Source organism: Tursiops truncatus, chromosome 15 (assembly GCF_011762595.2).
Source record: "Tursiops truncatus isolate mTurTru1 chromosome 15, mTurTru1.mat.Y, whole genome shotgun sequence".
In the NCBI taxonomy this organism is placed as follows: domain Eukaryota; kingdom Metazoa; phylum Chordata; class Mammalia; order Artiodactyla; family Delphinidae; genus Tursiops; species Tursiops truncatus.
The window spans coordinates 71,237,127-71,262,099 of NC_047048.1; the positions used below are offsets into that span (position 1 = coordinate 71,237,127).

The 24,973-nt window shown below is 39.6% G+C and overlaps 1 protein-coding gene and 1 pseudogene across 2 annotated transcripts in view; both read left to right on the forward strand.

Annotated features, from left to right (window-relative positions):
- The window catches only part of STK4 (serine/threonine kinase 4), a 127,552-nt gene extending 108,433 nt beyond the window's left edge, over positions 1-19,119 (forward strand). Inside the window, exons 11-12 of one of the 2 annotated variants that reach the window (XR_004522303.2) lie at positions 18,436-18,561; positions 18,959-19,119. Coding sequence is in view for 1 of the 2 variants with exons in the window: in XM_033841236.2 (XP_033697127.1) it covers positions 18,436-18,465 (30 nt within the window). In the remaining variant the exon portion in view is untranslated. Of the gene's footprint in view, positions 1-18,435; positions 18,603-18,958 lie in introns of those variants that run through there. The other variant, XM_033841236.2, reaches the window with a different exon arrangement.
- On the forward strand, positions 12,631-14,460 carry LOC101320678 (transcriptional adapter 2-alpha pseudogene; annotated as a pseudogene).
- Positions 19,120-24,973: the final 5,854 nt, after the last annotated feature.

Consider the following 24,973-nt stretch of genomic DNA (forward strand, 5'->3'; position numbering starts at 1 on the left):
TTAGCAAGCATTCGAGTTAGGGTTAGAGCTCTCTGCTGGAGAAGGCTGGCCCAGGCTGGCACGGTGACTGAGGTCAGCCCTGGCCTCCCCTCTTGGGCTCCCGTGGATGGGAGAGTGAGACCTCCCCACCTTCGGTAAGGTCACCTTCAGTGGCATCTGGTAGAACTGCCCTCCGCCTGGGGCTGACGGAGCTGTCGGGGCTGGATGGAGCAAGGGTCTAGGTTTGGCTGCGGTCGCTGGTCACAGCAGTTGGAGGTGGCCTCTGGGACCCCTTCTCTGGCCCTAAGGGATCCTGAGCAAAAAATCGTCTCAGCCAAGGCCCCCACCGTACATTTCGCATCATCTCGTTCCTGCGTTTGGTGGAAGAGAGACAACTAGGGCTCAGGGTCCTAAGGGGCCCCAAGTAGAAACCCCACTGAACCTTAGTAACTTACCAGGACCGGATGAGATCAAGACCATCTTCCCCACCCTCCCATTGGAAAGATAAGGAAACTGTAGGCTGTCAATGGGAGGGGACTGGCTCAAGGACACAAAGTTAATTTCTAACTAGGCTGGGACATCTGTCATCACCTCTCCATGAACCCCATCCAGGTTCTTGGAAGTGAGGCAGTACCTCATGTGACCCTGAGAAAGGAAGAGCATGTTCCAGTCCAGGACAGCTCCCACATTCAGGAAGTTCTTTCTTGGGTTTAACTTGAATCCCTCATGCTATCTTCTAAGCTCTCAGGAAAAGAGGAGCCCTGTCGTCTACGATCTGATGTGACTTTTGGAATTCTAGCATCCCCTTGGCAACTTTATTTAGAAGGAGAATTTTATGAGGCTAATTTTTCTTCCTGATTACAAACTACATGTACATTGAAGAAATGCTTTTCCGATTAAGATGATTTTGTAGACATTTTCCGGTGTCATGAAGTGTCCTCCAATATCATCATTTCTAATGGTTATATGGTATTTTGTAAGACTGATATGCCAAAACATATATAATTAGTTCCTTATTGTGAAACACGTAAGTTTCCATTTTTTAGCTTTCATACATAAAGCTGTGAAACAATCTCTATACATACATTTTGAGTCGCATCTCTATTTTCTTAGGGTAAATTTGTCAAAGTGGAAATGTACAAGTACAAACTTCCAGTTATAAAATATGTAAGTCCTGGGGATGTAATGTACAGCATGGTGACTATAGTTAATAATACCGTATTAGATATTTGAAAGTTGCTAAGACAGTAGATTTTGAAAGTTCTCATCACAAGAAAAAATTTTGTAACTATGTATGGCAACAGATGTTAAGTTTTATCGTGGTGGTCAATTTCACAATCTATACAAATAGCAAATCATTATGTGGTACACCTAAAAGTAATATAATGTTATATGTCAATTATACCTCAATATAAAACAACCGGTAGAAATGTAAATTGATACAGCCACTATGGAGAACAGTATGGAGGTTCCTTAAAAAACTACAAATAGAAATACCGTACGACCCAGCAATCCCACTACTGGGCATATACCCTGAGAAAACCATAATTCAAAAAGAGTCATGTACCAAAATGTTCATTGCAGCTCTATTTACAATAGCCAGGACATGGAACTAACCTAAGTGTCCATCAACAGATGAATGGATAAAGAAGATGTGGTACATATATACAATGGAATATTACTCAGCCATAAAAAGAAACGAAATTGAGCTATTTGTAATGAGGTGGATAGACCTAGAGTCTGTCATATAGAGTGAAGTAAGTCAGAAAGAGAAAAACAAATACTGTATGCTAACACATATATATGGAATCTAAGAAGAAGAAGAAAAAAAAGGTCATGAAGTACCTAGGGGTAAGACGGAAATAAAGACAAAGACCTACTAAAGCATGGACTTGAGGATATGGGGAGGGGGAAGGGTGAACTGTGACAAAGTGAGAGAGTGGCATGGACATATATACACTACCAAATGTAAAATAGATAGCTAGTGGGAAGCAGCCACATAGCACAGGGAGATGAGCTAGGTGGTTTGTGACTGCCTGGAGAGGGTGGGATAGGGAGGGTGGGAGGGAGGGAGACGCAAGAAGGAAGAGATATGGGAACATATGTATAACTGATTCACTTTGTTATAAAGCAGAAACTAACACACCATTGTAAAGCAATTATACTCTAATAAAGATGTTAAAAAAAAAAGCAAAGGAAATTTGTAAATCTGTCACTACAGCTACTCTATCAGGCATGAATACCTTGCACATTTTGCAAAATACCTTTTAATCTTTCATCAAAAATGCAGTTTTTATGTGGATGTAGGATTGCTGTAAGAAAGGTATACCTGTAGATTGTCCTAGTATCATTTAGTGAATGATTCATACTTTTGTCATTGATTGGAAATCAGAACTTTATAAAAACTCAAGTTTTATATGTAACAGGGTCTGTGTTTGGGGTTTCTGTTCTTCTTCATTGACTGTTTATTCTTGTGCCATCATTGCTTTGGTAATTGTAGCTTCACAATACATTTTAGTGACTGGTGGTGCCCATTACCCTTCATTAATCTTCATTAATCTAATTGTCTATGTCACAAGTGTTTCATTCTTTCATGTGGACCTAACAATCATTTTTTTAAATTTCAAAACTAAATTCATTGTTTTTTGTTAAACATTTTATCATGAAAATTTTCACACACGCACAAAAAAAACAGCAAATACTTTTCTGAGGCCGTGTATACGTATCAGCCAGATTCAATAATCAACATTTCTCCCAGCTTTGTTGATATATTAATTGACATATAACATTGTGTAAGTTTAAGGTGCACAATGTGATGATTTGGTACACATATATATTACATATCACCATAATAAGGTTAGTTAACACATTCTTTTTTAAAAAATTTGTTTTATTGATTTAACAGTTGATTTACAATGTTGTGTTAGTTTCTGCTGTACAGAAAAGTGATTCAGTTATACATATATCTACATTCTTTTTCATATTCTTTTCCATTATGGTTTATCACAGGATATTGAATATAGTTTCCTGTGCTATATAGTAGGACCTTGTTGTTTATCCATTCTATATATAATATTTTGCATCTGCTAATCCCAAACTCCCAGTCCATCCCTCCACTGCTTTCCCCCCAGCAACCACAAGTCTGTTCTCTATGTCTGTGAGTCTGTTTCTGTTTTGTAGATAGGTTCATTTGGGTCATTTTATATTCCACATAGAAGTGATAGCTTATGGTATTGTCTTTCTCTTTCTGACTTACTTCACTTAGTATGACAATCTCTAGGCCCATCTATGTTGCTGCAAACGGCATTATTTCACTCTTTCTTATGGCTGAGTAATATTCCATTATATATATATATATCTCACATCTTCTTTATCCATTCTTCTGTCAATAGACATTTAGGTTGTTTCCATATCTTGGCTATTGTGAATAGTGCTGCTGTGAACATAGAGGTGCATGTATCTTTTTGAATTAGAATTTTGTCCAGATATATGCCCAGGACTGGGATTGCTGGATCATATGGTAACTCTTGTTTCAGTTTTTTAAGGACCCTCCTTACTGCTTTCCATAGTGGCTGCACCAATTTACATTCCCACCAACAGTGAACACATTCTTTAACTCACACAATTACCATTCTGTGGTAGTTGTTATGGCGAGAACATTGTTTTTTTCTTTTGTATCTGGGGTGATGAATGTTAACTAAACTTATTGTGGCAATCATTTCATGATATATGTAAGTCAAATCATTACACTGTACACCTTAAACTTACAGAGAGTGCTGTGTGTCAGTGATCTCAGTAGAACTGAGAGGGAAAAGAGTGAGCAAACTCCAGCAAGAACAACAAAAAAAGCTCTAGTCTTAGCAACCGTCAAGTGGACAATACAGTATTGACAGCTAAAGTCATCATGCTGTACATTACACCTCTGGAACTTATAAGTCTCAGCAATTAACATTTGACAACACTTCCTTCTCGTATAGCCCACCCCTTTTCTGGCTGAAGTATTTTAAAGTAAATTCACTGCATCTCTCATTTTTATCCTTCAATACTTCAGTTTGCATCTCAAAGAAATAAGGACATGTTCTCATGTAATCACAATACCGTTGTCATACCTAACACAATTAACAGTATTTCCTTAACATCATCTAATAGTCTATTTTTCTCACCATCTCAGAAAGGACTTGGTACACTTTGTTTGTTTGAATGGAATCCAAACAAGTCACACACATCGAGTTGGTTGTATGTCTCTTTTCTTTTAATCTCAAACATTTCTTCAACTCGTACTTCTCTTCCTTCCCATCCTCCTCTTCCTGCTTCATGTTATTTATTTGTTGAACGAAACAGAGGAATTTTTCTTTAGAGTATCCCATGTTACTTCCCTGTGATATCTTTCAACTTACTCCTCTATCCTTCGTATTTCCTGTAGATGAGTTTTGTTGAGGTTCAAGTTCGGTATTTTGACAAGAACACATCACAGCCATGCCGTGTGTTTGTATTGCAACATCTCAGGAGGAAGACTGTTAGTGCAGTGAAGATAGATGAATGCTTTTTAGGTGAAATCCCCTCATACTCTCTTTGTAAAGTGGTGCTTTCCTACTTACAAACTGAAGATAAACTGTGAGGTGAAGACTTGGCCCCCCTGTAAATATCCAGTCCCAGTCAAGCTTTTACCAAATGATTTTAGAAGCCATGGATAATCATCACCTGAATCAATTACTTTATTAGAGGTTGGAAAACCCACTGGGTTTTGATTTTGATTATATTTAAGGTATAAATGATGTTGGCCAAGAAGGACATCTTGACCTTGTAGAGGCTTCCTGTTTGGGGAAGAGCATATCTTTTTAGAATCTTTTTATGGAAAATTTCAAAATCAATGTATTCATATCTTTTTAAATGTCATTTAGTAAAATTTTGTAGGTTTTTTTCAGAAAATTTCTGTACATTTCTAGATGCATTTATTCGTAGGTATTTTATGTATTTTGATAATGCTCAATAGTAACTTTTTTTACTCATATTTTTTATCTAGTTTTTGCTAGTATTTAATAATATGAATTATCCCTACTTAATTACCAAGAGAAATTTGAGAGGTTTTTTTTTGAATTTTTGAATTTTATTCTATTTTTTTTTAGAGCAGGTTCTTATTAGTTATCCATTTTATACATATTAGTGTATATATGTCAATCCCAATCTCCCAATTCATCCCACCATGAGCACCACCACCACCACCCACCCCGTCGCTTTCCCCCCTTGGTGTCCATACGTTTGTTCTCTACATCTGTGTCTCAGTTTCTGCCCTGCACACTGGTTCAGCTGTAACATTTTTCTAGGTTCCACATATATGCATTAATATACAATATTTGTTTTTCACTTTCTGACTTACTTCACTCTGTATGACAGTCTTTAGATTCATCCACGTCTCTACAAATGACTCAGTTTTGTTCCTTTTTATGGCTGAGTAATATTCGATTGTGTATATGTGCCACATCTTCTTTATCCATTCGTCTGTTAATGGGCTTCCATGACCTTGCTATTGTAAATAGTGCTGCAGTGAACATTGGGGTGCATGTGTCTTTTTTTTGTTTGTTTGTTTGTTTTTGTTTTTGTTTTTGTTTTTTTTTTTTCATGTGTCTTTTTGAATTATGGTTTTCTCTGGGTATATGCCCAGTAGTGGGATTGCTGGGTCATATGGTAATTCTACTTTTAGTTTTTTAAGGAACCTCCATACTGTTCTCCATAGTGGCTGTATCAATTTACATTCCCACCAACACTGCAAGAGGGTTCCCTTTTCTCCACACCCTCTCCAGCATTTCCTGTTTGTAGATTTTCTGATGATGCCCATTCTAACTGGTGTGAGGTGATACCTCACTGTAGTTTTGACTTGCCTTTCTCTAATAATTAGTGATGTTGAGCAGCTTTTCATGTGCTTCTTGGCCATCTGTATGTCTTCTTTGGAGAAATGTCTATTTAGGTCTTCTGCCCATTTTTGGATTGGGTTGGTTTTTTTTTTAATATTGAACTGCATGAACTATTTATATATTTTGGAGATTAATCCTTTGTCCATTGATTCATTTGCAAATATTTTCTCCCATTCTGAGGGTTCCCTTTTCGTCTTGTTTGTAGTTTCCATTGCTTTGCAAAAGCTTTTAAGTTTTATTAGGCCCCATTTGTTTATTTTTGTTTTTATTTCCATTACTCTAGGAGGTGGAGCAAAAAAGATCTTGCTGTGATTTATGTCGGAGAGTGTTCTTCCTGTGTTTTCCTCTAAGAGTTTTATAGTGTCCAGTCTTACATGTAGGTCTCTAATCCAATTTGAGTTTATTTTTCTGTATGGTATTAAGGAGTGTTCTAATTTCATTCTTTTACATGTAGCTGTCCAGTTGTCCCAGCACCACTTATTGAAGAGACTCTCTTTTCTCCATTGTATATCCTTGCCTCCTTTGTCATAGATTAGTTGACCATAGGTGTGTGGGTTTATCTCTGGGCTTTCTATCCTGTTCCATTGATCTATATTTCTGTTTTTGTGCCAGCACCATATTGTCTTGATTACTGTAGCTTTGTAGTGTAGTCTGAAGTCAGGGAGTCTGATTCCTCCAGATCCATGTTTTTCCCTCAAGACTGATTTGGCTGTTCGGGGTCTTTTGTGTCTCCATACAAATTTTAAGATTTTTTTGTTCTAGTTCTATAAAAAATGCCATTGGTAATTTGATAGGGATTGCATTGAATCTGTAGATTGCTTTTGGTAGTATAGTCATTTTCACAATATTGATTCTTCCAATCCAAGAACATGGTATATCTCTCCATCTGTTTGGATCATCTTTAATTTCTTTCATCAGTGTCTTATAGTTTTCTGCATACAGGTCTTTTGTCTCCCTAGGTAGGTTTATTCCTAGGTATTTCATTCTTTTTGTTGCAATGGTAAATGGGAGTGATTCCTTAATTTCTCTTTCAGACTTTTCATCATTAGTGTATAGGAATGCAAGAGATTTCTGTGCATTAATTTTGTATCCTGCTACTTTACCAAATTCATTGATTAGCTCTAGTAGTTTTCTGGTGGCATTTTTAGGATTCTCTATGTATAGTATCATGTCATCTACAAACAGTGACAGTTTTACTCCTTCTTTTTCAATTTGTATTCCTTTTATTTCTTTTTCTTCTCTGATTGCTGTGGCTAGGACTTCCAAAATTATGTTGAGTAATGGTGGTAAGAGTGGACATCCTTGTCTTGTTCCTGATCTTAGAGGAAATGCTTTCAGTTTTTCACCACTGAGAATGATGTTTGCTGTGGGTTTGTAATATATGGCCTTTATTATTTTGAGGTAGGTTCCCTCTATGTCCACTTTCTGGAGAGTTTTTATCATAAATGGGTGTTGAATTTTGTCAAAAGCTTTTTCTGCATCTATTGAAATGATCATATGGTTTTTCTTCTTCAATTTGTTAATATGGTGTATCACATTGATTGATTTGCATATATTGAAGTATGCTTGCATCCCTGGGATAAATACCCCTTGATCATGATGTATGATCCTTTTAATGTGCTGCTGGATTCTGTTTGCTAGTATTTTGTTGAGGATTTTTGCATCTATATTCATCAGTGCTATTGATCTGTAATTTTCTTTTTTTGTAGTAACTTTGTCTGGTTTTGGTATCAGGGTGATGGTGGCCTCATAGAATGAGTTTGGGAATGTTCCTTCCTCTGCAATTTTTTGGAAGAGTTTGAGAAGGATGGGTGTTAGCTCTTCTCTAAATTTGCAAATTTTACTTGCATTTACAATGTGAGCTTTTAATATGTAGACTCAAATCTATTATTTCAGAGATATTTTCCTCAATTATAGTTTTAAATAATTCTTCTATTTTGTTGTTTTGAGTTTCTTCTTTGTGGGACTTGATTTATGTGTCTGGTGAATCGCCATTGACTTTTGAATATTTAAGACTCTCTCTGTATTTTTAAGCTACTTCTTTATTTTTATTTCATGTTCTTTGCTTTTCTTATGTTTTCCATTTTCTTCCTTACTTTACTTAGTCCTTATTTATGAAATGTTTTTGTCCTTTTCTTCAATTTCTCTACTGTCTTTCAGATTCCATTTCACATCTCCCTGCTATTTTGCTATCTCTTCTTTGAGTTTCTGTATTTCTGCTTTATGATGGTTCCTCATACCTTTAATTTGCTTTACTAGTTTTAAACATTTATTTTAGAATATCAGTTTTTCTCAGCTTTGTGGTGACATTTTACTGGGGATTTTAAAAATCCTGTTTTAAATGCTTTTAAGCTTTGCTACTCATTTCTGTTTTTTAAAAAGGAGTATTTTTGTATGGTCTATGATTTCTAAATTTCTTTCTTATTTTAAAATCAGTAGATTTTCATGGACCAGTTATTGAAGGGAATATCTTACTGGAGTGGGATGGGTTGGAGGTTAGAATAGTTTCCTTAGTTTCTTAGCTCAAGGGCTCCCTCCTCTGTTGCTACAATAACGGACAGTTTTCTTAATACACGTGTGGACTTCTTTGATTGTTAAGTACTCATCTGAAATAGGAGGGCTTCCGCCATCAGCCATGGCCACTAAGAGATATTACTCCAACATTTCAAGGTAATAACCTCTCTCAATACTCCATATTCTTTTTCCCCGATGCATTTTTTTTATCTTTCTTTTTTTTTTTTTTTTTTTTTTATCTCCCAGCACTTGTGTCCGACCTTTCTTGTTCTCAGACCCGTTCACTTCAACTCCCACGCAAGGTGGGTGCTTTGCCTTCTGAGAGGTGAATATTTGCTGATGTTTGGAAGTGTAAGTGTGGGACGGTGCAGGGGTATGGCAGGTACCTGCAGTGTCTTCATCAACAAGCATTTCAACTGATCCCAGAATGCCTTCCTGCAGGGGTTGTAAAGCAAATGCCTATCTTTTCCCAGACTCTTTCACATCCAGGATTTCACGTGTGATTTGGATTCTTACAGTGAAATGTGCTCGTACAATAGCTGAAGTTCTTTTTCTGCTTGAACTACCTAGAGTGATTTCTTTTGACTGCATCAGAATAACGCATTATTATATTTTTACATTATGACACATAATTTAAGCATCTCTTCTTAACACTTGCATTAATGATTACATGTATATAGGGACTTCCCTGGTGGTCCAGTGGGTAAGACTCGGTGCTCCCAATGCAAGGGACCTGGGTTCGATCCCTGGTCTGGGAAATAGGTCCCACATGCGTGCCACAACTAAGAATCTACATGCCTCAACTAAGAAGCTCACAACCCGCAGCTATAAGACCCCACATGTCGCAACAAAGACCCCGTGCAGCCAAAATACATAAATAAATTAAATAAATATTTTTAAAAAGTGATTACATGTATATAATCACTTCTCTAGATACAACTCTCAATTAGCCTTTCTCCACTCACATGGTTGCTTAAGTTCTTTATTCTTTATGAATTTTAATTTTCTTTATTTGATATGTTCAGATCACTTTTGCTGTGATGAAATAAAATTCATATTTTCAGGCAGGACAAGAAAAAATTAAACATAAAATTCTCTCTCTGCATTCGTTTGGGTCTCTTCCCTCCCTCCCTGATAAGCAGTGTGCATCTGCATTACACATTAACCAAACCTCCTCAAAGATAAGAGTGTCTGTTTGACCATAAAGATAATTTTTCCCCTTTCTTTTGACACTAGCAGTGCAACTTCTTAAAAGAATAGCATTCTTTCCCAACTCTGTAGTGGTCATGGACTTGCTGCTCTCTTTGTATGTGCTTACCCGGACTATGTATCGTTGGTGAACTTTGTGTAAAGTATCAGTATGTCATTTTGATGTATGATTCTTTGTCTCGAAAATGTATATGACTGTGCCTTCAACTTCCACCTGGTAGAACAGTTTCTCAGAGCTTCCTGAGAGTCTGTATTCCGGATTATAATTCTCAGTTTGGCTCAAATAAAATTCCCTCTTTTCTTCTTCTTTTTTTTTTTTTTTCAGTACTTGGGCCTCTCACTGTTGTGGCCTCTTCCATTGCGGAGCACAGGCTCCGGACACGCAGGCTCAGCGGCCATGGCTCACGGGCCCAGTCGCTCCGAGGCATGTGGGATCCTCCCAGACCGGGGCACGAACCAGTGTCCCCTCGCACTGGCAAGCGGACTCTCAACCACGGCGCCACCAGGGAAGCCCCCCTCTTTTCTTCTTAACTTGACTGTTAACTGAAGTTTCGTCGACAGTTGTGACAAGCAAAAAAATTAGAAACTAATACATATAAAGGAAAAACTACTCATACTTGTCCCCTCCCGTCATCATCATGTAACCAATGTTCACAGCAGTGTGTATTCCTTCAAACTCTTTTCCTTTTTCATACATAAATATTGTCAGGAGTTCTATATTCGACTGAAATATTATCAAAACACATATATTACTCTTCTTTTTTTTTCTGTTGGTAAGATTTCATGGACATTTATATTTATAAATGTAATAGGATCACATCAGACTTGATGAGTTCTTTGGTAAAGCAATATTTATTTATTTGTTTGTTTTTATTTGCCTCCTCCTTCCTTCTATCCTACCTTTTTAACCTGTATCCTCCTATCAACCATTCAGGGAATGTATATTAATATTATGATGTGCAGCCTTCTTAATATAACCAAAGTGATATTTGTTTACTACAGCCAAGTTGAAAACATACTCTCATTATGTGCAATCATCTGTTTTTGGACTCTCTATTCTGTTTCATTTACATATCTATCATTGTTGTAATACCACTTTATCATAATTATTACAGCTTTAAAATAAACCTTGATATTTCCTATATCAAGTCTTATTAAATTATTCTTCTTCAAGAGTATCTTGGCTATCTTGTCTTTTGCACTTTTTGTATGCATTTTAGAATTATATTGCCTTTTTTTTTTTTTTTGGTTTACTTTTACAAAAACCTTTCTGGGGGTTTGATAGCATTGAGACTAAAAATCAGTTTGAAGAGAATTGGCATCTTTATCATATTCAGTCTTCCAATCCATGAACATGGTATACCTTTCTGATTTGAGGATGTTAAAAAATGTCTCTCACTAAAGTTTTCTAATTTCCTCTGTAGTGGTTCTGCACAAAATTTATTACATTTATTCATAAGCTCTTCATATTTTATATAATTATATATATCAATAAAATTTCATTTACTGATTTGTATTGTTGATGTATAGAGTACCATTGATTTTTGTATAGTTCCTTTGTATGTGTCTGTCATAATAAACTCTCATGGATTCTGACAATTTATCTGTAGATTTGTCTGGAATTTTTTGAACACAGTTGCATCATCTTTGAATAATGACAGTTTTGTTTTTTCTTTCCAATACTTACTTGCACCTTTTATTTCTTCTACTTGTCTGATGCTATAGAATAGGTTATCCCGTATAATATTGAACAGAATTGGGAATAGTTCCTGATTTTGTAAGGAGAGGTTAAAACCTTTCACATTTGTGTATGATGTTTGCTATGGGGTAGTTTTTATCACTTTAAAAGAATTATTCTTCATTCCTAATTTGCTATTTTTATATTGCAACTGCATCTTGAATTTTATTGCATGCTGCTCTATATCTAAGCTTATATTTTTTCTTTAATCTGTTAGTGTGGTGAATTACATTAATTGAGTTTCTAGCATTAAACTACCTTTGATAGCTAAGATAAATTAAAATTAGTCACAAAAAATTGTCCTTTTTGCATATGACTGCATTCAGGTGGTAAGTGACTTATTTAGGATTTTTGTGTTCATGAATCTATGTTCTATGAGTGAGACTGGCTTAGAATCTTCCTTTTTCATAGTATCCTTGTTGAGAATTTTATTTATTTATTTATTTGTTTATTTTTATTATTATTTTTTGTGGTATGCGGGCCTCTCACTGTTGTGGCCTCCCCTGCTGCAGAGCACAAGCTCCGGACGCGCAGGCCCAGTGGCCATGGCCCACGGGCCCAGCCGCCCCGTGGCATGCGGGATCCTCCCGGACCAGGGCACGAACCCGTGCCCCCTGCATCGGCAGGTGGACTCCCAACCACTGCGCCACCAGGGAAGCCCCAAGAATTTTATTTTTTAACAGCTTTATTGAGCTATAATTGACACAAATTCTTATTAAGTTCTGGTATCAAGATTATGTTTACTTCATAAAACGTGCTGGAAATTGTGTCTTATTTTCTATTTATATCATATTAGAATTAGTTGTTCCTTGATTGCCTTTTCTTATGAAGAAATCTGATCCTAATGCTTCTTTTTGGTCAAATAATTGTTGACTGTTGATTCCATCTCTCGGATAGTTACAATATTATTCAGATTTTCTACTTTTTCTGGTGTCTGTTTCAATTTAGAAAGTTTTTTTTTCTATGATCCCTTTTGTATCATTTAGATTTTTTTTTTTGGCACATGAATTGAAAGAAAATAATGAACCAATTTCACCAGTTTAAGGATATCATGAAGCAGAAATGCAGAAGTCCAGAGCAGAAGTAACCAAACAACAGGAGGCAATATCTAGATAAGAGGAGGAAAGGGTGCCACCCTGAGCTGTTTTGTGCAGGTCTAAGAATGAGTTAAAATTTTTATTTAGGTGGAGGAGGGGGACGCGGTGAGGGGGGTGGTGGCCAGCTTTGGTGTATGTGTTGGCCAGTTCTGAAATCTCCTTGAAAGATTCCTACATTGAGGAAGATCAAAGCAACAGTCTTTGCCAACTGGGAAATGGACCGTTTGAGTTCCTTTAGCATGTTTCACTCGAGGATTTGAGTACAAGAAACATCAAAGTATTCACACTTACGAAATAATGACCTCAGATTTTCCTGTTCTTGACCCCAGCTGGACTGCTCAAGAAGAAATGGCCCTTTTAGAAGCTGTGATGGACTGCGGCTTTGGAAATTGACAGGATGTAGCCAATCAAATGTGCACCAAGACCAAGGAGGAGTGAAGCATTTCATCAGTAACCATCTGTTTGCATCTACCCTGCTGAACCTGAAGCAAGCAGAGGAGGCAAAAACTGCTGACACAGCCATTCCATTTCACTCTACAGATGACCCTCCCCGACCTACCTTTGACTCCTTGCTTTCTCGGCACATGGCAGATTTCAATGAGGATTTGACAATTATTCAGAAGAGGACTTGAGAGACATTGATTTTGTTGAAGATGACTCGGACATTTTACACACTCTGAAGATGGCTGTTGTAGATATCTATCATTCTAGGTTAAAGGAGAGACAAAGGAGAAAAAAAATTATAAGAGACCATGGATCAATCAACCTTAGAAAATTTCAGTTAATGGAACGGCGGTATCCCAAGCTAGTCCAAGAGCCTTCAGAAACAATGAGGCGATTTGCAAGGATAGTGGCGCCGGTGGAGCATGACAAGTTCATTGAAAGCCATGCATTGGAATTCGAACTCCGAAGGGAAATCAAGAGGCTCCAGAAATACAGGACAGCAGGCATTACCAATTTTTGTAGTGCCAGAACCTAGGATCACCTCAGAAAGACTCCAGAAGAGGAACGTCTCAAACGCCCTATGCTCCCAGAGGTTCTCCAGTACATCCAGGACCGTAGCGCCTGCCAGTAGTGGCTCCGCCGGCAGGCTGACGTTGATTCTGGCCTGAGTCCTTCCGTACCAATGGCTTCGAATTCAGGTAGACGAAGTTCACCACGCTTGAACCTCACTGGCCTCCCTGGCACAGAGAAGTTGAATGAAAAAGAAAAGGAGCTCTGTCAGATGGTGAGGTTGTTCCCAGGAGCCTATTTGGAATACAAATCTGCTCTACTGAACGAATGTAACAAGCAAGGAGGCTTGAGACTGGCACAGGCAAGAACACTCATCAAGACAGACGTGAACAAAACATGGGAAATCTATGATTTCCTCATCTGAGAAGGACACATCACTGAAGCCTGAGGCTCTCTGGGCCTAGTGGGCCAAAGGACAGTACGGGCATTCTGGAGTTTGTCTCTGAGCTGAATTCTCCTTGTAAAAAGAGGGGAAGAAACAAAGGAAACCTTAACTTGTATGAATGTCTACGTTCTTCTCCACCCTGCTTTAAAATACTCCTGTTGTTGGTCCTGTGCTGCAGAGTTACGTGCTAGATAAGCTATTATTAATTGTGTGCGGGCATTCTTTCCTAACACCTCTTGTAACGAAAACAAGAACCATGGTACCTCACATCACAGTGTTGGTAGAAATAGAACTAAACCAGTCTTTAGTCCCAGGAGTCCAGCTCAGATCCTTGTACTTGCTTGGGAGGTTGGTTCGCTGATTATCTGTTTTGCCTTCAAACATTACAGACAGGTTTAAAATAAAGAGGTTACAGAGAGAGAAAGCTTTCTTCTTATGTCTGAGGATTTTTTTTAAGCTGACAGCTTATGTTTATGAGCAAAGAGGAGGAAAATCTCCCCATGATGGTCTTGTCCCAAACTGCATCTTCAACTGTAATGTCTGGCTTTGTAACCTGCAGTCTGGCTGTCTAATCTGCAGTAGACTTTTGAGGAGGTGGCACCGGATATAAAATGTCTCTGTTAGTTTTAGAATTAATGGATTAAAATGTTTTGCTACTTAATTTGTGGGTGTGCCAAATATTCTGGTAACTAAAGCACACTTAGGGTGTTGGAGGCACACCTCATCATGCTGCACTGTCTCTGCTAACATGTGTGTCCTGGGCTCACCCTGTTCTCACCCTTGGCTTCCCTGGGTGCCAGACCCCTGTGGATGGAGGTGATGCAATTAACCTCAGTGTTGCTTAGATTAAGACCGAAACCCTAATTTCTCAATGGTGAAAGGCTAGCCTACAATAAGGAGTTACTTGTAAAACAAAAGGAAAGCCTTTTCATATATGGAACTCACTAGATATGAGGGTGAGTGACCCCACCATATCTGAAACTTGGTCCTCAAATCTTTCTGCACAATAAGAAGCCAAACCCTGAGTCAGGGTTTTCCCTTTTCTGTTAGAAGCAACGTTGTATAGAAATACTTCAGAATCCGCACAAATTACCTCCAGTAGCTGACTGATTCTTTAATTCCTTCAACATTCAAAATATCTAATTCACATATTACATGCTTTGTTGGAAGTATCTGCTCAAACTTCTTGACTGATGTAAATATGCATGCAGTTTGCTAATAGATTTCATCTATGGGGTAACAAATGAAATGGAAACTCTTAGGATCTGAGGGAAACAGAATAAAAGACTTCAGTGTTTAAAAAAATTTTTTAGGGCTTCCTTGGTGGCGCAGTGGTTGAGAGTTCGCCTGCCGATGCAGGAGACACGGGTTCGTGACCCGGTCTGGGAAGATGCCACATGCCGCGGAGCTGCTGGGCCCGTGAGCCATGGCCGCTGAGCCTGCGCGTCCGGAGCCTGTGCTCTGCAACGGGAGAGGACACAACAGTGAGGGGCCCGCGTATCGCAAAAAAAAAAAATTATTTATAAACCGTATCACAGACAAACGACCTTTCTCTATAATAGATAAAGAGTGCTTAGAAATTAAGAAGAAAAAGGTTAATGACTATATAGGAAAATGAGCAAAAGAAATGAAGTTTTCAGGTAAAGAAATATAAGTGGCTTTTAAAATACGAAGAAATGCTTGAAATAATTCATGATAGAGAAATGCTAACTAAACACTTCAGCAATGTATCACTTCTCACCCATCAGATTGATAAAAATCTCAAAGATTTTGCTCATGTTCAATTTTACTAGCTGATCCAAATTTACTTTCAAATCGGTTGCATGAATATATACTCTCACTAGTAATGTGTGAGGGTTTCTTTTCTCTACAGGTCAACAAGAAAAAGATAGACCACCCAATTAGAAATGAGCAAGATGCTTGAATTAACAGAAAATTAGAAAATCCAAGAAAGTGTTGCCTCTGTGGAGGATGGAGAGGGAAGAAATTGGATAGGAGTAAAGGCTAATAGGGTAATAGGCTGTAGAGTAAATAGTCTCCTTTTTCACCTGGCACGTGAGTACAGGCTTCCATTGTAATGCTTTAATTCTTTAAAGAATATAGGTATGTTCTACACAATTCTTTTGTTTGTATAGCTTACTTTGCAGTGAGCTTTTTAAAATTTTTTTTTAAAGTAGCCTGCAGACTCTAATGTTCTGACATTTGTTTATATCTCCTTAGTGTTTCAGCATTGGTAGGCATGTGGTCCGAGTCCAAAGAGACAAAGGTGAAGATTTAAACAACTGGCTTACTATAAAATAATTAGTTTGCTTCAATCGCTGTCTCACCCAGAGCTCAACTGTCATTTCCACAATTCAGGTTCTGTCCCTGACAACACCCAACTCACCCAACAACACCCAATTCATTTTTATTACTCTGAACTATGGTAGCAATGACAAAATACCTTCTCAGACTAGCTTAGGCAGAAAGCCAATTTATTGGGTCATAACTGAACTAGGGGAAGGGTGTGGGAAGAGCTGCTCTCAAGATAAAGGGGAATGAAGGGCTGGTTTGTGCCTTCCGATTCCTCTCTCACCATCATTTCTCTGATTTTCTAAGTGAATTAGTTTCCTTTTTCTTGCACAGTTAACCTACTCCCAGACTGGAACCATAGCTTCTGGAGTTCCCAGGCTCATCTCTACCACCTTTACCAAAAGGAGGGACTTCCCCCTTCCCCTTAGTGTCTATTCAAATAAAGGACATCAGTAGACCTGAGACACACACACACACACACACACACACACACGCACCCTGCTGTGACTGGGGGTCAGGCTTTCATGATCAGCAGTCCCCATTAGATTCCTAAGTTGATGGTACAAAGAAACAAGAGTTCTTCAGAAGAAACAGCATGCTGTTCTAAGAAGGAGGAAGCCATGTTGGATGTATGCACTGTAGATGTCCACCTTATAGATGATTTATATTTTCTTCCTTTTATTTTATGGGTGTTTTCTCTCTTCTGACTGTGATTTCAAGGGCATCATGCCATTCCAGATGTCAAATTCCACCTTCCCTGTTACTTTCTTGGGGCATTTCAGAGACTACCTGTGAAATGGAAAAGTACACTGATTAGTCATTAGACGTCCAAGGCAAACATGCCTTTGAGAGTTTTTCTTGGGGTTAGGGGAGAATGAAAGAAAAGCCCAGCTTGATGCTGGGAGGGGTAAACTGTTAGGGTAGGTCTGGGTGGGTCTTGCAGGAACAGGGAGTAACTGGGGAACACCTTGCCTATGAAAACTGAACATCAGACCTACCACTGACTTGTTAAATGACCATGGGTGATTCCTTTCTCTTCTTGGGGCTCCATATTCTTTCTATTCTAAGTATGAAGAATTTGGCTGTAATGGTGCCCAAGGGGAGCCAGCCCTGCTTCTTTGTGAGAAAGTGAGGTAGCTATTGGGGCTATGAGAGATGATGCAACAGTAACTGCCATTTCTCCCTGTAAATAATCCTTGGGGAAGGGCCCAAGGTGCTTTCCAGGATGGAAGTGGATATTTCCTGGTAGAACTAAGAAAATGCACCCCTTGTCCCTTGTGAAACCACAGACCCACCCTTGGCACCCGGCCAAGCTGGAGCTGCATAAAACTAGGTTTGGCCTCAGCTCTTAGCCATTCACCTTCCTGACAACATGAAGTCCAGAAACTTCTTGATCCTGGTGGTAGTGCTTCTTGTCCTTGGGACGCTGGTGGCAAAGGCAGCTGTCGTAAGAGGTGAATAGGGAAGTGGCCTGGGTGGGGCTGGGTTGGGTTGAGGAGAGGATGTTGGGGGCAGCCTGGGTACTGACAGGGGGTACTTCCAGAGCAGCAGGCAGGGCTAGAGCCCACTCTTCAGCCTGGACAGTAGGTTTCCAGCGTATCCAGAGAAGTAGGAAGTTGCCTACTAGACTCTACATGCTTTCCACCCCAGGACTGAGATATCAGGGCTGTTTGTGGAAGGAGTGTTGTTACATGACCTTGGCCTCAAGTGTTGATACTTGGACAGAACGTTCAATGAAGTGAGGGGTCCCAGGAATCTGGTCGCTGGGTGTGGGGTCTGTCCCCTGCCTATCTGCCCCGTAAAATCACCTGTCATCAGTCCTCTAAGAGAAGGTTAAGAACCAACAGGGCCTCAAAAATCATGTAGTTTGAAGACCCCTATTTTCCAAAGGAGGACATTGAGACCTAGGGAGGGGTGAGGATTTGTCAAGACAGTCTCCAGAGCCAGGATGGAGCTCAGGTCTCCTGGTAAGTGTCTCACGGCTCCTTTCCTTTCCATTAAGTTTCCTCAGAGATGCCAAAGTGACACCTCTGAAAGACACTTCAGTCTGGCATATCCTCGTGAGGACCCTAAGACCCAGAATGGAGGGTGAGGGGAAGAAATGGACACCCGAGGAACCCCGGTCCCAGCCTTCCAAGAGCACAGACCCCAGCTAGCCCTTGAGATAGCTCCCCTATCTCAAGTCACATTTTGAGGGACACTGCAGTGAACAGTGGCTGGACCTGGAGGAAAGACTAGATAGTTAAAGCAGGTACACTGTTCTAAATGTGGGGATATTTCTTTGTTGTCCTAAAGGTCAAGGCACTACGAAAGGCAATGTTCTGATCAAAGGACAAGATCCAGTCGAAGGTCAAGATCCAGTCGAAGGTCAAGATCCAGTCGAAGGTCAAGATCTAGTCAAAGGTCAAGATCCAGTCAAAGGTCAAGCAGTTCCAGCCATGTTTCCAGGGTTCACTAGGCGTGGCTCCTGCCCCAGTGTTCCTCGCCAGTGCACCATACGCAATCCCACTCACGAATGTATGAAAGATGCTCATTGCGCGGCGGACAAGAAGTGCTGTGTGGGCGAATGCGGGAATGTCTGTGTGTATCCCCAGTGAGGTGAGAACTGGGTGGAGGAAGAGGTGGCCTGTGAAGGCACAGAAAGGCTGAGAGGTGGAGAGTGATCCTAGGTTGGTGGGGGAGAGGACATGGGGAGGTGATGGAGAGACCGAGGGGTCTCGTCCTGAGAGGGATGACAAGTGGACTTGGTCCTGCCTCCCACTGCCTCTGAGTCTTTGACCTGCTGAATCACATCTCTGATTCTCTTTTCTCCTACCAGGTGGAGTCTGTTCTTGCTGCACCGGTGAAGTCCCCAGGGATGCAGATCCTGGTGCCTGTAGCACTACCCTCTCCCGCACTGCCCATTCTTCCTTTCATCCGGGTGCCCAAACCTGGGATGCCTCTCTCATGGACTCTCCAATAAAAGACCACTTTCTACTCCATTTGTTTCTGGCTCCTATGACTTCTGGGCCCCTGGAAGCTCTGGGGAGATGGGTGTGGAGTTGGGACTTCCAGTCCCCAGTGGCGAGTGGAGAGGGACCCACGGCAGATGTTACTGTTGTGTGAAGGAGAGCGGGGGCAGGAACGAAAGGCCCATTCCCAGGGTTCACTGTAGAAATCCAATAATCAACCCAAGAACTGCAGCCTCTATTTCACCAGGAAATGGAAACCTAGACATTTTGCCTTTGGCCTTGGACCGGGGAAATAAAACCTAAAACCTTCCCAATTGACCCCTACTTCTGACCTGGCTATGATCAACCCTGTCAGTGTGACTAGCCAACCCTTGTGGCTAAATCTATAGCTCCCTCCTTCTTTTCCTTTCATGTTTCCCAGGGATCTATGTCCTCCCAAGAAGACATAGAAACACATGCTGGGAAATCCCTGCTCATGAAGCATTTCTCCTATTCATGCCTGAGGGGCCTCCAATAACACATAATTCCTTTGGGTTAAGCGACATCCTCTCCCAGCTTTCTATTTGAAGATGTGAACGAGGACGCAAGACACACTGAGTCCCTGATCCTTTCTTGTGATCGCTGAATAATGTTCTCTGGAGATGTACAAGTTGGGGTAGAGCAGACTCGAGGAGTGAAGACAGCAGAAGGGTGTATGTTGGGCAAACTTGGATGACCTCGTGGCTCTGCTGTTGGCTCACCTGCCCCACTGTCCTTGGACAATGAAGTTCTCAGGGAAGGTCAAAGCCACAGGGGGAGGAGCATTTGGGGTGAAGTGGGCAGAGCACAGGCTTGGGCGTCAGGAGACCCGAGTTCTAGCCCCAGCCTCCTCCCCAGTTGTTGGATGACCTCAGACAAATCTCTGAGCCTCAGTTGTCTACTCATTCTGAGGGGGGTTGAATGAAATCATTCTGGAAATATAATAATGAATGTCAGTTCAGCCCTGACATTATGGCCCTGAAACACCTCTTCTTTCTGTGTGTGTGTTGGGTTCCTGCTAGAGGGGAGGTGGGGAGCAGAGGCTTTGTTGAGGGTGAGAGAACAGAGAGCCCGCTGCCCCTTGGTCCCTCCCAGGGGCCTACAAGCCAGGGTTTTCCTCTCATTCTCCAGGGGATGGACTGGACTGCACATCTTGGAGCACAGGTGAGAGCAGTGGCTAAACTTCTGGCCTGACAAACACGTAATACACCATTGGTGGTAAGAACAGTTTCTGTGTTTTAGTGTTTTCTCTGTTCCAGATCCTGTACTAAATATGTTATCTGTATTGTCTTATTTATTTTTCATTAGAACTCTCTCAGATGGGTAGTATACACATCTTTAATTTTGTTAAGAGTTTGAAGCCCATGAAAGCTTCACTTAATCACCCAAAGACACACAGTGAGTATGTGATGATAAATCCTATTTAAAAATTAAGCTAAATCCTATTTTTATTTTTAATTTTTTTGGCTGCACCATGTGGTTTATAAGATCGTAGTTCCCCAACCAGGGATTGAACCCCAGCCCACGGCAGTGAAAGCGCTGAGTCCTAACCACTGGACTGCCAGGGAATTCCCATAAATCCTATTTTTATTATAAACTAGCAATAACCAGAAAATGGAATGGAAAAAAATTCCCACTTATAATATCAACACAATTAAACCGCTCAACAAATAAACTTAATGAGAGACAGGCAGAACTTTAAAAAAGAAATGTAAACAAGTGTTCATGTAGCACATAAAAAAGTCTTGAATAAATAATTAACATGCTCCCGAATGTGAAGATTCTGTATGGTGAAGATAGCAGTATTTACCCCTTCGATTTTGTCTCTTTTGCCCCAGCTTTATTTATTTATTATTATTTTAAAATAAATTTATTTATTTTGGGCTGCGTTGGATCTTCCTTGCTGTGCACAGCCTTCCTGTAGTTGTGGCGAACGGGGGCTACTCTTCGTTGCGGTGCGTGGGCTTCTCATTGTGGTGGCTTCTCTTGTTACAGAGCATGGGCTCTAGGCGTGTGGGCTTCAGTAGTTGCTGTGCGTGGGCTCAGTAGTGGTGGCGTGCGGACTTCAGTAGTTGTGGCTCGCAGGGTCTAGAGCACAGGCTCAGTAGTTGTGGCGCACGGGCTTAGTTGCTCCGTGGCATGTGGGATCTTCCTAGACCAGGGCTTGAACGCGTGTCCCCTGCATTGGCAGCCGGATTCTTAACCACTGCGCCACCAGGGAAGCCCCCCTCCCCCCACCTTTAATGAGATAAAAATTGACATATAACATGAATGTTTGAGGTGTACAATGTGGTGATTTGATACATGTATACCCTGCAAAATGTTTACCACAGTAAGAATAGTTAAATCCTTCACGTCATGTAATTACCATTTTGTTTTTGCTGTTGTTATCATGAAAATATTAAAGCGCTACTTTCATAGCAACTTTCAAGGATAAAATACTTTTGTCCCTGCACACCCTCCCTTGGTGATTTTGGCACCGGATTTACAAAACAATCCAAGCAAGGGGTTAGAGACAAAGAAAAGTCTGTGGGTAGATGTACTTTCCCCCCCACGCTTTTTTTTAACATCTTTATTGGGGTATAATTGCTTTACAATGGTGTGTTAGTTTCTGCTTTATAACAAGGTGAATCAGTTATACATACACATATGTCCCCATATCTCTTCCCTCTTGCAACTCCCTCCCTCCCACCCTCCCTATCCCACTCCTCTAGGTGGTCACAAAGCACCAAGCTGATCTCCCTGTGCTATGCGGCTGCTTCCCACTAGCTATCTATTTTACGTTTGGTAGTGTATATATGTCCATGCCATTCTCTCACTTTGTCACAGCTTACCCTTCCCCCTCCCCGTATCCTCAAGTCCATTCTCTAGCAGGTCTGCATCTTTATTCCTGTCTTGCCCCTAGGTTCTTCTGACCATTATTTTTCTTTCTTTTTTTTTTAGATTCCATATATATGTGTTAGCATATGGTATTTGTTTTTCTCTTTCTGACTTACTTCACTCTGTATGACAGTCTCTAGGTCCATCCACCTCACTACAAATAACTCAGTTTCGTTCCTTTTTATGGCTGAGTAATATTCCATTGTATATATGTGCCACATCTTGTTTATCCATTCATCTGTCGATGGACACTTAGGTGGCTTCCATGTCCTGGCTATTGTAAACAGAGCTGCAATGGACATTTTGGTACATGACTCTTTTTGAATTATGGTTTTCTCAGGGTATATGCCCAGTAGTGGGATTGCTGGGTCTTATGGTAGTTCTATTTGTAGTTTTTTAAGGAACCTCCATACTATTCTCCATAGTGGCTGTATCAATTTACATTCCCACCAACAGTTCAAGATGGTTCCCTTTTCTCCACACCCTGTCCAGCAGTTATTGTTTGTAGATTTTTTGATGATGGTCATTCTGACCGGTGTGAGATGACATATCATTGTAGTTTTGATTTGCATTTATCTAATGATTAATGATGTTAAACATTCTTTCATGTGTTTGTTGGCAATCTGTATATCTTCTTTGGAGAAATGTCTATTTAGTTCTTCTGCCCATTTTTGGATTGGGTTGTTTGTTTTTTTGATATTGAGCTGCATGAGTTGCTTGTATATTTTGGAGATTAATCCTTTGTCAGTTGTTTCATTTGCAAATGTTTTCTCCCATTCTGAGGGATGTCTTTTGGTCTTGTTTATGGTTTCCTTTGCTGTGCAAAAGCTTTTAAGTTTCATAAGGTCCCATTTGTTTATTTTTGTTTTTATCTCCATTTCTCTAGGAGGTGGGTCAAAAAGGATCTTGCTGTGATTTATGTCATGGAGTGTTCTGCCTATGTTTTCCTCTAAGAGTTTGATGGTGTCTGGCGTTACATTTAGGTCTTCAGTCCATTTTGAGTTTATTTTTGTGTATGGTGTTAGGGAGTATTCTAATTTCATTCTTTTACATGTAGCTGTCCAGTTTTCCCAGCACCACTTATTGAAGAGACTGTCTTTTCTCCACTGTATATTCTTGCCTCCTTTATCAAAGATAAAGTGACCATATGTGCATGGGTTTATCTCTGGGCTTTCTATCCTGTTCCATTGATCTATATTTCTGTTTTTGTGCCAGTTCCATATTGTCTTGATTACTGTAGCTTTGTAGTGTAGTCTGAAGTCAGGGAGTCTGATTCCTCCAGATCCATGTTTTTCCCTCAAGACAATTTGGCTGTTCGGGGTCTTTTGTGTCTCCATACAAATTTTAAGATTTTTTTGTTCTAGTTCTATAAAAAATGCCATTGGTAATTTGATAGGGATTGCATTGAATCTGTAGATTGCCTTTGGTAGTATAGTCATTTTCACAATATTGATTCTTCCAATCCAAGAACATGGTATATCTCTCCATCTGTTTGGATCATCTTAATTTCTTTCATCAGTGTCTTATAGTTTTCTGCATACAGGTCTTTGGTCTCCCTAGGTAGGTTTATTCCTAGGTATTTCATTCTTTTTGTTGCAATGGTAAATGGGAGTGATTCCTTAATTTCTCTTTCAGACTTTTCATCATTAGTGTATAGGAATGCAAGAGATTTCTGTGCATTAATTTTGTATCCTGCTACTTCACCAAATTCATTGATTAGCTCTAGTAGTTTTCTGGTGGCATTTTTAGGATTCTCTATGTATAGTATCATGTCATCTACAAACAGTGACAGTTTTACTCCTTCTTTTTCAATTTGTATTCCTTCTATTTCTTTTTCTTCTCTGATTGCTGTGGCTAGGACTTCCAAAATTATGTTGAGTAATAGTGGTAAGAGTGGACATCCTTGTCTTGTTCCTGATCTTAGAGGAAATGCTTTCAGTTTTTCACCACTGAGAATGATGTTTGCTGTGGGTTTGTAATATATGGCCTTTATTATTTTGAGGTAGGTTCCCTCTATGCCCACTTTCTGGAGAGTTTTTATCATAAATGGGTGTTGAATTTTGTCAAAAGCTTTTTCTGCATCTATTGAAATGATCATATGGTTTTTCTTCTTCAATTTGTTAATATGGTGTATCACATTGATTGATTTGCATATATTGAAGTATGCTTGCATCCCTGGGATAAATACCCCTTGATCATGGTGTATGATCCTTTTAATGTGCTGCTGGATTCTGTTTGCTAGTATTTTGTTGAGGATTTTTGCATCTATATTCATCAGTGATATTGATCTGTAATTTTCTTTTTTTGTAGTAACTTTGTCTGGTTTTGGTATCAGGGTGATGGTGGCCTCATAGAATGAGTTTGGGAATGTTCCTTCCTCTGCAATTTTTTGGAAGAGTTTGAGAAGGATGGGTGTTAGCTCTTCTCTAAATTTGCAAATTTTACTTGCATTCACAATGTGAGCTTTTAATATGTAGACTCAAATCTATTATTTCAGAGATATTTTCCTCAATTATAGTTTTAAATAATTCTTCTATTTTGTTGTTTTGATTTTCTTCTTTGTGGGACTTGATTTATGTGTCTGGTGAATCGCCATTGACTTTTTAATATTTAAGACTCTCTCTGTATTTTTAAGCTACTTCTTCATTTTTATTTCATGTTCTTTGCTTTTCTTATGTTTTCCATTTTCTTCCTTACTTTACTTAGTCCTTATTTATGAAATGTTTTTGTCCTTTTCTTCAATTTCTCTACTGTCTTTCAGATTCCATTTCACATCTCCCTGCTATTTTGCTATCTCTTCTTTGAGTTTCTGTATTTCTGCTTTATGATGGTTCCTCATACCTTTAATTTGCTTTACTAATTTTAAACATTTATTTTAGAATATCAGTTTTTCTCAGCTTTGTGGTGACATTGTACTGGGGATTTTAAAAATCCTGTTTTAAATGCTTTTAAGCTTTGCTACTCATTTCTGTTTTTTAAAAAGG